This window comes from Esox lucius, chromosome 21 (assembly GCF_011004845.1).
Source record: "Esox lucius isolate fEsoLuc1 chromosome 21, fEsoLuc1.pri, whole genome shotgun sequence".
NCBI classification, from domain to species: Eukaryota; Metazoa; Chordata; class Actinopteri; order Esociformes; family Esocidae; genus Esox; species Esox lucius.
In genome coordinates this window covers 31,245,933-31,260,604 of record NC_047589.1, presented here as the reverse complement: position 1 = coordinate 31,260,604, position 14,672 = coordinate 31,245,933, and the positions used below count along the sequence as shown (strand labels likewise).

General features: G+C 42.4%; 1 protein-coding gene across 1 annotated transcript; it reads right to left on the bottom strand.

Moving 5' to 3' along the window:
* Positions 1–2,426: 2,426 nt before the first annotated feature.
* On the bottom strand, positions 2,427–14,442 carry cpb1 (carboxypeptidase B1 (tissue)). Its single transcript, XM_010898150.3, has 11 exons — positions 14,377–14,442; positions 12,572–12,647; positions 12,111–12,235; positions 7,993–8,095; positions 6,977–7,078; positions 6,713–6,817; positions 6,366–6,476; positions 6,129–6,219; positions 4,504–4,706; positions 3,655–3,739; positions 2,427–2,773 (listed from the first exon to the last, which is right to left on the bottom strand). The coding sequence occupies exons 1-11, from the start codon at positions 14,439–14,441 to the stop codon at positions 2,586–2,588; spliced, it is 1,254 nt and encodes a 417-aa protein (XP_010896452.1). The 5' UTR covers position 14,442; the 3' UTR covers positions 2,427–2,585.
* Positions 14,443–14,672: the final 230 nt, after the last annotated feature.

Genomic DNA, 14,672 nt, shown 5'->3' with positions numbered 1-14,672 from the left:
TAATTGTGCTTCTGAGGAGAAGGTAGGTGGGCAGCCGTCTTAAATGCCAGACTAGAAGTGGTTTAACTGTCCATGCTGAAGCCTATAATCTTCACCTCTCCCTTTATAGAGATGCCCTCCATGTTGCCAGGACCTCTTTCATGTCCAACATCATCACAACCGACAACATAAACTCCCAGACTCTGTTTTCCACTGTCAACCCTCAACACTATCACAACCCCCAACACAAACTCCCAGACTCTGTTTCCCACAGTCAACCCTCAACACTATCACAACCCCCAACACAAACTCCCAGACTCTGTTTCCCACAGTCAACCCTCAACACTATTACAACCCCCAACACAAACTCCCAGACTCTATTTCCCACAGTCAACCCTCAACACTATCACAACCCCCAACACAAACTCCCAGACTCTGTTTCCCACAGTCAAACTTCTCCAACCCACAGAGAGACCTCCACATCCTCTTCTCTGCTTGAAAACTCTTTCTTCAGTCTTTCAAGGACAAGATCACATACATATAATCCTCCCTCAGCCCCCTCTTCCACAGTTAACTAGCTCCCCTCTCCCCCCTCTGTTCTACAAACCCACCTACATACTTTCACCCTAGTTGACTCAGCATATATCTCCAAACTTATTGTATCATCAAAAACAACTACCTGCTCCCTGGATCCCCTTCCTGAAACTCTCATCAAGGCCTTCCTGCCCTCTGTCCATCCATCAAACAAATAGGAAATCTGTCTCTCTCCTACGTCCCCTCTAACTACAAAACTGCTGCAGTCACACCCATCTTAAAGAAGCCTTGTCTGGACCCCACCAATTTTCATAACTTCCGCCCCATCTCCAACCTCCCCGTCCTTGCGAAAACCCTCCAAAGGACAGTTGCCTCCCAACTGCAATGTCACCGTTTATTTGAGCCTCTTCAGTCTGCCGCTCCAAATATCTGGTCCCTCCGACATCCAGCCATTGAGCTCATGACCTCTGTTGGATCAGTAAAATAACTGGTACCTCCGGCATCCAGCCATAGAGGTCATGACCTCTGTTGGATCCGTAAAACGTCCAGTATCACAGACTATTACTCTCTTGGCAATACATCAGTCTAGTAATGTGGAGATGAAAGGGTCTCTGTTTGTATTGAATTGTTATCAGTTGTCGCCCCCTAGTGGCCCAGACAACATCTACGTTGTCACCTGAACCCAGATCTGCTTAATGCCGACAGAACGACCAAAACGCTTGGCATTGTTCACTCGTCCCCTGGGGGACAGGGGGTCCCAGGGGGTCAGCGTCTGTGCCGACACTTCAGATGACAATCAAAAGCGCATTTTGATGGGAATTCCCCTGAGGGAAAGTGGCAAGTGCTCAGGAGTCTGTCTACGCCAGTGTTTCTCCACCCTGCTCCTGGACGCCCCCTGCCCTGCATGATTCAGATCCCCCCCAGCCCTGCGTGTTTCAGATCCCCCCCCAGCCTTGCATGTTTCAGATCCCCCCCTGCCCTGCATGTTTCAGATCCCCCCCTGCATGTTTCAGATCTCTCCCTGCCCTCACATACCTGATGTAGCTCATGAAGGACTTGATAAATAACTGATCATTTGAATCAGGTGTGACAGAGCAGGTGGAGATCTAAAACATGCAGAGCAGGGGGGGCGCCCAGGGGCAGGGGTTGAGAAACACTGGTCTGCAGTGAGTCCATCCCGGGTTTTCATCCTCTGTCTATTCCGAGTCCTGCCCTGGTTTTCATCCTCTCCTAACCAGGAACATAATGAGACCTGGTTGTCCAGGTGAGTTATCTTTACCAGCAGACAGACACAAAAAATGATTGGGTTATGTATGCAACCCTCAATTCTTCATGTTAATTGAAGTTACATATTTGTGAATTACCTGTGTTGTAATTTCCATATTTGGGTTCACAGCGTAATCTCAACACACATCTCGGTTGTATGGTGATAGTTGTGTTGTGACATCCTGTTGTTGATGCAGCTGAATAGAGTCCTTCTAGAACCCTGCCCTTGATGTTAGTTCCCAAGCAACCAAGACACTTATGAACTCTATGGTCCGTTTAGACATGCTTGGCAGAGTCGGAGTGTTCCCATGGAGCTTGTACTGTATGGCTGTCTCTTCCTGTGTAACTGTTACTGCAGGATCAGAACCCTCAGGAGGGAGAGAGATTCCCACCTCTCAATGGCTGAGAGCTCTGGTCTCTATGGGGGGAACTGTTCAGATTAGAACTGCAGAACTGTCCAAATTAGATTCTAATTGATTTAAGGGGTATTGATAAATTAGGCATAGATTAAGTTAATTATTAGGGGTCACCTGCTTCCATTACATGGTGTGGCTGTTCATTTTGTGTGAAGGCAGTAGATTAACTAATACGTTGTTTCGTCATACAAAGTTACTCAGAATCAGAGAGAGAAACAAACTCACTCAAAATGTAATTAGATACATTTTTTATTGTTTGTTCTCATCCTACTACCCAGAAAAAAAAACCACGGCGCTGGCTGCTGTGTCCGTGGACACGGGGTGTTGATGGACCGTGGCGGTAGAGGACAGGTGGATGTAATGTTGAGGGTTCTGTTTGGTTCCGTCCCTCTAGTAGAGGTTCTTCTGCACGTGGCTGGCGATGTACTTCACGGCCAGCATGGTCTCCTCGCAGGTGGGCTTGATCTGAGACTCAGGCAGCAGGAAGCCGTAGCGGCCAGTGTCACGCAGCTCGAAGGTGAAGGAGTACTTGACCCCCAGGTCGTAGGCCCAGTCGTCAGAGCCTCCGGCAGCAGGATCTGGGGAGGGAGACACGAGGTTCCAACATCCTGAAGGATCAGGACTGATATAACTACATACAAGTCAACGTTCATCCTGTCTGTCTGAGTTGATAGACAACAAACAAATCAAACCAGGTATTGGCAGGATAGATATATGGGTTAGCTAAATCAAAACCATCTCTGGAAGATTGGAGTCATGACTGTTGTTCCTAAGCTCAGGACTCTGGGTCTTAACACCTCCCTTTGAACTGGAACCTGGACCTACTGACGGGCAGACCCCAGGTGGTGAGAATGGGAAACATCACCTCCTCTACACGGACCCTGAGTCCCGGGAGCCCCTACTTACAGAGAGGAGCTAGGGGACCAGGCTACATGGTGCCAGGACAACATCCTCTCTCTCAACGTCTGCAAGACTTAGGAGATGATGGTGGACTTCAGGAAGCGGCGGGGGGGGGGGGGGGGTTATGCCCCCATACTCATCGATTGGAGCTGAAGTGGAGAGCATCTACCATCCACGATGACTTTGGAAAGCATGGAACATGATAAAAGGCTACAACCACCCAGGCTATGGTGTGTTCACACTGCTGCCGTCTGGTAGAGGCTACTGGAGCATCAGTTTTGCCCCAGGCTATAAGGCTTCTCAACAGCAACATTGATCAATGATCATATTGATCACATAAACATTCCAAATTAATATTGTCCATATTCCCCATTTTTACACTTAAGAATTGCGGCTAGTTTTAATTATGTATATTTTTTCTATATTTTTGCTTTGTCTTTCTTCATGCTTACTGCATAGATCTGTTTGGACTTCGTATTTGATAATGAAGAAATGATGTAAACTGATCCTAGAGGTGCTGTAGAGACTGCTGACTATCGTTCCGGCACAGGGGACTCACAGATGGTAGCAGCTCCTGGGCCACTGGTGTATTCAGTTCCATACAGGCTACGCAGCACATTGGAGGCTCCCTTAGCAACGGCCATCTACAGCATATAGAGATCATAGAAGATGGGTGCCAGAGAGAGACAGAGAGAGGGAGGGGTTTAGGGAGGAGGGACAGAGAGAGGGAGGGGTTTAGGGAGGAGGGACAGAGAGAGGGAGGGGTTTAGGGAGGAGGGACAGAGAGAGGGAGGGGTTTAGGGAGGAGGGACAGAGAGAGGGAGGGGTTTAGGGAGGAGGGACAGAGAGAGGGAGGGGTTTAGGGAGGAGGGACAGAGAGAGGGAGGGGTTTAGGGAGGAGGGACAGAGAGAGGGAGGGGTTTAGGGAGGAGGGACAGAGAGAGGGAGGGGTTTAGGGAGGAGGAACAGAGAGGGAGGGGTTTAGGGAGGAGGAACAGAGAGAGGGAGGGGTTTAGGGAGGAGGGACAGAGAGAGGGAGGGGTTTAGGGAGGAGGGACAGAGAGAGGGAGGGGTTTAGGGAGGAGGGACAGAGAGAGGGAGGGGTTTAGGGAGGAGGGACAGAGAGAGGGAGGGGTTTAGGGAGGAGGGACAGAGAGAGGGAGGGGTTTAGGGAGGAGGAACAGAGAGAGGGAGGGGTTTAGGGAGGAGGGACAGAGAGGGAGGGGTTTAGGGAGGAGGGACCGAGAGAGGGAGGAGAGACAGAGAGAGGAGGAGGTTAGGGAGGAGAGACAGAGAGAGGAGGAGGTTAGGGAGGAGAGACAGAGAGAGGAGGAGGTTAGGGAGGAAGAGGTGGGAGAGAACTTAAACATTTGATGCATAAGAAAGCTTGTTGTTTTCAGATCCTGACCAGCTCATTGTGGTGTTCAGCCAGAGCAAAGGTGTAGGAGTAGGGGAACAGGAGCAGCTGGGAGTAGGAGTGGATGGTGAGGTAAGCCTTGATGGACGACTTGTTCCTACGGATGAAGTCGGCCACGTTTTTCACCTCGATCTCGGATTCGGGCGCAGAGCCGCAGAAGGTGTCGCTGCAGGGGTTGGGGGATGCACCCGTGGCTAAGAAGAGACAGCAGAGAGGTCAGGGGTGACAGAGGGGTCAGGGGTTGTGGTCACTGTGATGCATTATCAACGAGCGGTTCCCAAGAATAATGATGTGTTATCTTGGGACATGGAGATAGTGAAGGGCCTGTACACTTATTACCCACAGCTGATGCTACATGCATGGACTCAACCCTCACTAATATGATTAACACTTTGTTGTCACTCGCTTACGGAAGCCATGGGCAGTGCGAAACGCGGTGCAACGTTTAGTAGCCTTTTACCCAGATCCACAGCTGTGCTAGCAAACACTGACGTTACCAGTTAGTCAGCCATTCAAAACGAGAAATCATTTTACTGAACTAGTTTATTAAGATTAGCACAAACCACTACCATGTAGAATTAAGCTTTGCTGACCGTCGTGTTGCGTTTCCAAAATGGAAACAACTGCTGTAACAACTTGGTCAGTTCGGCTGGAAATGTTCGGCTGAAACTGTTGGGAAAGAAACACTTGCTGCACACTGACTCGATGTACTATCTTTTCCAATACATTCCAGCCTGACACCTTTTTTGGGGAACTGATTAAACATATATTGCTATAGAATCTATGTCACATGGGATGATGTCGGTGTTGGTAAAAGGGAAGTCAACTTCATTAGCGGCGTCCTACACGAGATCTAAAACTCAACGAGCAAAACGTTGTGATTGGTGAGCAACAGCTGCATGTATAGAGGCACATCGTTTTCAATCATGCCTATAAAAATCACAGAATACAATGTTCTGTGTTGGTTGGAGTGGAAAATGTACTGGACCTTCCTATGATCAGCTTCCTATGATCTAGCTTGTTTTTACTATCAAGCAACATAACGTTTTTACTACCATGCAACATAACATTTTTACTACCAAGCAACATAACGTTTTTACTACCAAGCAACATAACGTTTTTACTACCAAGCAACATAACGTTTTTACTACCAAGCAACATAACGTTTTTACTACCAAGCAACATAACGTTTTTACTACCATGCAACATAACGTTTTTACTACCAAGCAACATAACGTTTTTACTACCATGCAACATAACGTTTTTACTACCATGCAACATAACGTTTTTACTACCATGCAACATAACGTTTTTACTACCAAGCAACATAACGTTTTTACTACCAAGCAACATAACGTTTTTACTACCAATCAACATAACGTTTTTACTACCATGCAACATAACGTTTTTACTACCATGCAACATAACGTTTTTACTACCATGCAACATAACGTTTTTAGCTGACAGAAAATGTTTGGACTGTAATTTATACACATTGAACTGATGATCAATAAGATGTTCAAATACAAAAAGTATGTATGTATTTATGGCGTAGTTCGGCTGGATACATCTCCAGCTAAACTACACCATAAATGGTTCTGATCCATAATACTCACTGCACCATCCGGCGTTCCAGTTCCGGTTGGGATCAGCACCGATGCAGCTGCTCCCTGACTGAGCAGAACGGGTCTTTCTCCACATTCTGTTCTGTAGGGCCACAACAACACATAGATATCTGATCAATCAATAGGTTCCTCTTATAGGTCAAAAACAACATACTTAGTGCTAAAGGCTAACAGCTTATGGCTAGTTGCCAACTGCTAACAACAGCTCAAAGTGAGTGGTTAAAATACAGTCTTGTGGGTGTAGTCATATCCATCGATGTTGAAGATGGGCAGAACATAGACATCCATCTGGTTCAGGAGGCTGGTCATCTCAGAGTCAGTACCATAGGTGGACAGAGCCTGGAGGACCGGAGGAAGAAGAGGAGGTGGAGGTAAACATAGGAGAAGGAGAAGAGGAGGTGGAAAAAAACATAGGAGAAGGAGAAGAGGAGGTGGAGGTAAACATAGGAAAAGGAGAAGAGGAGGTAATAGAATTTGATATGTGATTTTGAGTGCATAGATAGGCCTTGCTCATAGAGACATTATTAAAATAATTCTACCTTAACAACTACAGTATATAATTCCATAGGCCTCACCTCCTTGACAAACCACTGGCAGAAAGCTGTGGAGATCCACTCTCTGGCATGGATGCCACAGTCCATAAATATTGAGGGCTTGGTGGAGCTGGACTTCCTACCGATCTGAAAAGACACGTTGTATTATTTTAGTATTTCATTTATTTTGCTTGTCTGTGGGCTGGGTTTTGAAGTTCGTAGCGTCCAGTGCCTTGAGAACGTCATATAAGGTTTGTAGTGTCTGATACATTGAGAATGTTAAATAAAGTTAGTGGAGTCTGATACCTTGAGAACGTTCATGGGCCGCCCCTCGTAGGTGTTTCCGATTACCTGACGACTGATCAACTCTGGGTTGGAAGAGGAGATGGAGGCAATCCAGGCCTGGATCTGAAAACACAAGTGTTGGAAATGGGCAGGAGTGATGGAGAGATGTATAAGTATTATGTATTAGAAGAGGAACAGATATGTATCAGAAGAGAGAGAGGAATGAGTGATAGAGGATGAAGAGAGAGAGGAATGAGTGATAGAGGATGAAGAGAGAGAGGAATGAGTGATAGAGGACGAAGAGAGAGAGGAATGAGTGATAAAGGACGAAGAGAGAGAGGAATGAGTGATTGAGGACGAAGAGAGAGAGAGGAATGAGTGATAGAGGACGAAGAGAGAGAGGAATGAGTGACAGAGGACGAAGAGAGAGAGGAATGAGTGATAGAGGACGATGAGAGAGAGGAATGAGTGATAGAGGACGAAGAGAGAGAGGAATGAGTGATGGAGGACGAAGAGAGAGAGAGGAATGAGTGATGGAGGATGAAGAGAGAGAGAGGAATGAGTGATAGAGGACGAAGAGAGAAGGAATGAGTGATAGAGGACGAAGAGAGAGAGGAATGAGTGATAGAGGACGAAGAGAGAGAGGAATGAGTGATAGAGGACGATGAGAGAGAGGAATGAGTGATAGAGGACGATGAGAGAGAGGAATGAGTGATAGAGCACGAAGAGAGAGAGGAATGAGTGATAGAGCACGAAGAGAGAGAGGAATGAGTGATAGAGGACGAAGAGAGAGAGGAATGAGTGATAGAGCACGAAGAGAGAGAGGAATGAGTGATAGAGGACGAAGAGAGAGAGGAATGAGTGATAGAGGACGAAGAGAGAGAGGAATGAGTGATGGAGGACGAAGAGAGAGAGAGGAATAAGTGATTGAGGACGAAGAGAGAGAGGAATGAGTGATAGAGGACGAAGAGAGAGAGGAATGAGTGATAGAGGACGATGAGAGAGAGGAATGAGTGATAGAGGTGGATGAGTCTTACGGTGTCCCAGGTGTTGTACTTGGTATAGCTGTGGGCTCTGGGGTTGATGTCTCTGCTGTCTAGGTGCTCCTCCATCTCAGCCTGGAGATCCTCGATCAACACCCTGAGAGGAGAGAGACAAATTAGAATATTAATTACGTTTTACATTAATTGGATGGATCGTCATCCCTGATATGTTTTCTGATCTCTATACTATTTGAGTATCCAGCGGTGTCTCCTTGTAATTTAATGGTTGAATCCAGGCCGTGACCTCATCCCTAATGTTGTCTCACATGTTCTAATACATCTCTCTGTAGTAGATGGAGATGTGTCGTATGTGTGGTAGAATCTCTGCAGTGGATTGAGATGTGTTGTGTGTGTAATAGTGTCTCTGCAGTGGATTGAGATGTGTTGTGTGTGTAATAGTGTCTCTGCAGTGGATTGAGAAAACTCCATGATCAATCTGTACTGGTTATATTATGAGTTTTGATGATTCTAATATCGTTGGAGATTCTCAGTTTTCCATTGATATGGGTGGAAATACTATTTGTAATGTTTTTGACCCCGGTGACCTAAAACCATTTAATGATATATATAATTATTCACTGTTACATTTAAATATCAGAAGCCTAAACAAACATCATTCTGATTTAGTTTCCCTACTATCTGACTCAAGTTGTCATTTTGATGTTATTGCGTGTAGTGAAACCTGGCTCAATGAATTTTCAAATGCTGATTTACTTAATCTGGATGGATACAATCTACATATTAAGAACAGACCAAATAGAATAGGTGGAGGGGTTTGCCTTTATATTAAGAGTACTCTCAAGGTAAAAAAAATGGATTTTTTCTTAGAGGATGATTATTGTGAGTCTTTATTCATTGAGATTAACAATCATGATAAAACATTTATCGTCGGTGTACTTTATCGTCCACCTGACTCTGCTCTTAACACATTTTTCTCTAAACTGGAAGATCTACTACATAAACTGATTAATCAAAAAAAAGATTGTATACTTCTTGGGGATTATTTTTTCCTCTTTTTTCCCCACTATAAATCGATTTACTAGAGTTACATCTACATCGAAGACTATTATTGACAATATTATTACTAATATTCAAAATATTAAGCTGATAACTGGGATAGTGCAGTCTGACATCACAGATCATTTTCCCATTGTAATTTTTTTTGGTTCTGGTAGACTAGTCTCTCCTCCACTTACTAAAATTAAAACTAAAATCATTAATGAGAGATCCTTACAGCATTTAACTGCTAACCTACAGGTCAAGTCGTGGGCCTCTGTCTATGACAGCAGGACTCCTGATGCTGCATATGACAGTCTGATAAAGATCATTCAAGATTCCATTAAGGATACAATCCCTGAGAAAACTGTCAAATGTAGCACTACTCTCCAGAACCCTTGGATTACAAATGGAATTTTGAAATCTATTAAATGTAAAAGTAGGCTTTATAAATTGTACATGAAAAATCCTTCTAGTTTAAATAAAGATAAATATATTTCCTATAAAAATAAATTAACACAGATCATAAGAAAGACTAAAAGAAATCATTACACAGAACTCTTAAAAGCTTCACAAGGGGACAGTAGGAGGTCATGGAATGTGTTAAATGAAGTTCTCAATAGGAGATATAAAAAGACTATTTTACCTGATCTGGTTGATGCTAAAGATGATCTGGCACTGAGTTTTAATAATCATTTTGCCTCAATGGGTGTAAATTTGTCTAAAAATATAAGTCAACCGAAGAGTGTCAACTTTAAGCATTTCCTCTCTGGAAATTACATTCAGTCATTTTTCATGAGACCAACAGACAGTACTGAACTCCTTAAGATCATTTTTGACCTAAGGAGCTCAAACACTACTGGTGTAGATGGAATATCTAGTAAGATTATGAAGGCCGTTGCGAACATCATTGTAGAGCCACTGGCTTATTGTATTAACCTCTCTTTATCTACTGGTAATGTACCTAAAATGACAAAAATCGCTAAGATAATTCCAATCTATAAATCGGGCGACCAAAACGATATGAACAATTACCGGCCAATATCAATTCTACCCACTTTCTCTAAAGTACTTGAGAAGGTAGTATACAGTAGACTAAGTGGCTATCTTGACAAATTTGATATTCTTGTTCCATCTCAATACGGCTTCAGAAAAAAGAGCACAACCTGTATGGCGATACTTGACCTAATCGAACAAATTAATGACTGTATTGAAGAGGGGAAATGTGGTGTTGGCATTTTCTTGGACCTATCAAAAGCATTTGATACCATTGATTTTGATATCTTATTGCACAAATTGCATCATTATGGTATCAGAGGTTTAGCACTAGAATGGTTCAGAAGTTATCTATATGAGAGAAAACAGTATGTCTATGTCAATGATTGTAACTCTTCTTGTAAGCTTATAACTGTTGGGGTCCCCCAGGGCTCTATCTTGGGGCCACTCTTATTTATCTTATATATAAATGATTTTGTAAATTCATCTAAAATATTTCATAAAATCATCTTTGCGGACGATACTAATTTGTTTACATCACATAGTAACCCTATTATTCTTCAAAATATAGTTAACTTAGAATTAATCAAAATTGACACTTGGTTTAAATGCAATAAACTGTCATTAAATACTAGCAAAACAAACTACATATTATTTCAATCGACCAAGAAAAAACTATTTAAAAACACTGATCTTTGCTTGATTAAAATAAATGATCAATTGATAAAAAGAGTGTTTTCTACTAAGTTCCTGGGGGTCCTCATTGATGATTCTCTTACTTTTAAATGTCATATTGATCATCTTGTTAACAAACTCTCAAAGTATGTCGGCTTGTTTTATAAGATCAGACATTTTCTCCCTCTGTCTGCTCTTCTTGTGTTGTACAAAGCTCTGTTTGAACCACATCTTAACTATTGTAATGTGATATGGTGTAACACCTTTATAAGTTATCTTAAAAAACTTATATCATTACAAAAGAAAGCCATACGGGCTCTTTCCTGGTCAGAGATAAATTCCTCTTCATACCCTATATTTTTTCGATTTGAGTTATTAAGAGTAGTTGAGCTAAATAAATATCATAATGCTTGCCTTATCTTCCATATTGTAAATAATCTGAACTCTAGATTAAATAGTCTCATTCCTATCTATAGCCCCCAGCACACATACCAAACGAGAACTAAATCACTAATATTTGGTAAATATCGCAGATATTTGCGCACTAGTATGAGTGTTGTATGTAGGGGGCCTCAGATTTGGAACGGGATTGATGATGACCTTAAGGTGCTGCCCTCTATCTCCAATTTTAAAAAACAACTAAAAAAATATTATTTATCAACTTATATTTAATATATAACTGCTTTCTCATGGACTACTGGGATGTAATGAGCATGAATGTATGTGTATGTACTGTATGTTTTGTGCATTTTTTCTTGTGAGTTTTGTCATCATCGCCTGGTAACTGATGGTGACCATGTATCTTTATTGTACCACATTTCTTTTGTAAAATTACGGGCCCCCACACATAAGCTTCTCTAGCTTCTTTGGGGGACCCATTCATTATACCGATGTGATTTTGTTGCAACGATTGTATTATTATATTGCTTTTGGTATTTGTGAATAAACTTCGAATTGAAATTGAAAATTGAAATTGAAGATGTGTTGTGTGTATAATAGTGTCTCTGCAGTGGATTGAGATGTGTTGTGTGTGTAATAGTGTCTCTGCAGTGGATTGAGATGTGTTGTGTGTGTAATAGTGTCTCTGTAGTGGATTGTGATGTGTTGTGTGTGTAATAGTGTCTCTGTAGTGGATTGAGATGTGTTGTGTGTATAATAGTGTCTCTGCAGTGGATTGAGATGTGTTGTGTGTGTAATAGTGTCTCTGTAGTGGATTGAGATGTGTTGTGTGTGTAGTAGAATCTCTTTAGTGGATGGAGATGTGTTGTGTGTGTAATAGAATCTCTTTAGTGGATGGAGATGTGTTGTGTGTGTAATAGTGTCTCTGTAGTGGATTGAGATGTGTTGTGTGTGTAATAGTGTCTCTGCAGTAGATGGAGATGTGTCGTATTTGTGGTAGAATCTCTGCAGTAGATGGAGATGTCATATGTGAGTTCATATAGTACCCCATCTTCATCCCGCTTTGTTGCAGCATTGTGTACACAATGTCAGTGTGGGCCAGGGGGACATGGAAGTCCACAGCCATATCAATGGTCACCAAGTCAACACTGTCAGGTCTCCAAAAGTCCAACTGCAAAGGGACACAATCACACACAGACATCATTCCATAGAAACAGCAGAGGGCGCTCCCCACAAACCCACATGTTCCAACAACCATAGTTCACTACTGGTCTTCTCAACCAGTAAGATAAGGAGCAGTTCACCGTTAATAGACAGTAGAACCCAGTCCATTTAAAAATTCCCCATCAGTGACATCATCAGTGATATGCTAGGTGACATCATGAATTACAAACCACTGGAACTCCTGTTGATACTAGCAGGATAACAAAATTCCTTAAATGTTCCCAAAATTCCCATGTTTTTAGAAATAATGTAAAATCAGTTGTGTCCTTGAACTCTGAATCACCTTAACGTTGTTAGCCAGTTCCTTGATTAGGAGAACATGATCATCAGTTGTTGGCATCAGACGGAAAACCTTTTCCCTGGGGAGAGAAATGCACCGTTATTTTAGAACCTATGAGATCTAACGACATACTCACTCAGAGGTTGAGCTAGGTTTTATATAGTGATGACTTTGCTTGGGAAATAGCTTTTTTAAATAGCATTTTTATTGATCTAATCTCTTTCAGTAAAAGAAAACGTCTGTAATAAATTACGGTTTCCTATGCAAATAAAAGTAAAACATATTGGGTAGCGCAATAATATCTACCCCCCTGTACGCCAAATTGCTCTACCTACCTATAGCTCTACCTGCCTGTAGCTCTACCTGCCTGTAGCTCTACCTGCCTGTAGCTCTACCTGCCTGTAGCTCTTCCTCTCTGTAGGCAAAATTGTTGTAGCTCTACCTTGCTGTCAAGGAGTTTTGAACCCAGACACATTTTAGATATTGGCCATGTTTCTCCTTTAAGACAGTTTCCATTGAGCTGACATATAAGGCATTACCTTTAAGACAGTTTCCATTGAGCTGACATATAAGTCATTACCTTGAAGACAGTTTCCATTGAGCTGACATATAAGGCATTACCTTGAAGACAGTTTCCATTGAGCTGACATATAAGGAATTACCTTGAAGACAGTTTCCATTGAGCTGACATATCAGGCATTACCTTGAAGACAGTTTCCATTGAGCTGACATATCAGGCATTACCTTGAAGACAGTTTCCATTGAGCTGACATATAAGGCATTACCTTTAAGACAGTTTCCATTGAGCTGACATATAAGGCATTACCTTTAAGACAGTTTCCATTGAGCTGACATATAAGTCATTACCTTGAAGACAGTTTCCATTGAGCTGACATATAAGGCATTACCTTTAAGACAGTTTCCATTGAGCTGTCATATAAGGCATTACCTTGAAGACAGTTTCCATTGAGCTGACATATCAGGCATTACCTTTAAGATAGTTTCCATTGAGCTGACATATCAGGCATTACCTTTAAGACAGTTTCCATTGAGCTGACATATAAGGCATTACCTTTAAGACAGTTTCCATTGAGCTGACATATAAGGCATTACCTTTAAGACAGTTTCCATTGAGCTGACATATAAGTCATTACCTTGAAGACAGTTTCCATTGAGCTGACATATAAGTCATTACCTTGAAGACAGTTTCCATTGAGCTGACATATAAGGCATTACCTTTAAGACAGTTTCCATTGAGCTGACATATAAGGCATTACCTTTAAGACAGTTTCCATTGAGCTGACATATAAGGCATTACCTTTAAGACAGTTTCCATTGAGCTGACATATAAGGCATTACCTTTAAGACAGTTTCCATTGAGCTGACATATAAGTCATTACCTTGAAGACAGTTTCCATTGAGCTGACATATAAGTCATTACCTTGAAGACAGTTTCCATTGAGCTGACATATAAGGCATTACCTTTAAGACAGTTTCCATTGAGCTGACATATAAGGCATTACCTTTAAGACAGTTTCCATTGAGCTGACATATAAGGCATTACCTTTAAGACAGTCTCCGCTAGCAGAAAAACTAAACATGGAACTTCAACTTAAGTACTACAGATTGGATCAAACCTCAAGAATACAGAAGACCACTTAGGCCTTCATCATCTGTCCATTCATTACCAATGAACTACAGGCTAGATTCCCGATCATATTCAATATTTAAGCTTTACCATTATTCAGAAACTCAGTACCATTATTGAAACACCAAAATAATTTTATATTATTAATTGTATATTTTACCCATCAAAATTCTTCACCTCAGCCAGGACGGCTGCCACCAATCCAAAGAGCAAAATGATCTTCATGTTGCCGGTGTGGCTGACCTCACCAATTGCCATGCTTTTATAAACCCGACCCACTCCCTATTCGCCAATTGCAACCCTCATAGTCCACGTCCATCCACAGTCCACCAATCCCCATTCTCGGCCCTGTGAGCCAGTGGATATCATGTTCCCCTGGTCTATCTCTTTTAAGAAGCCTGGCCACCTGTTGCCATCCAGGGTTGATTGGGGTAACAGGAGATTTTGGCCACTTCA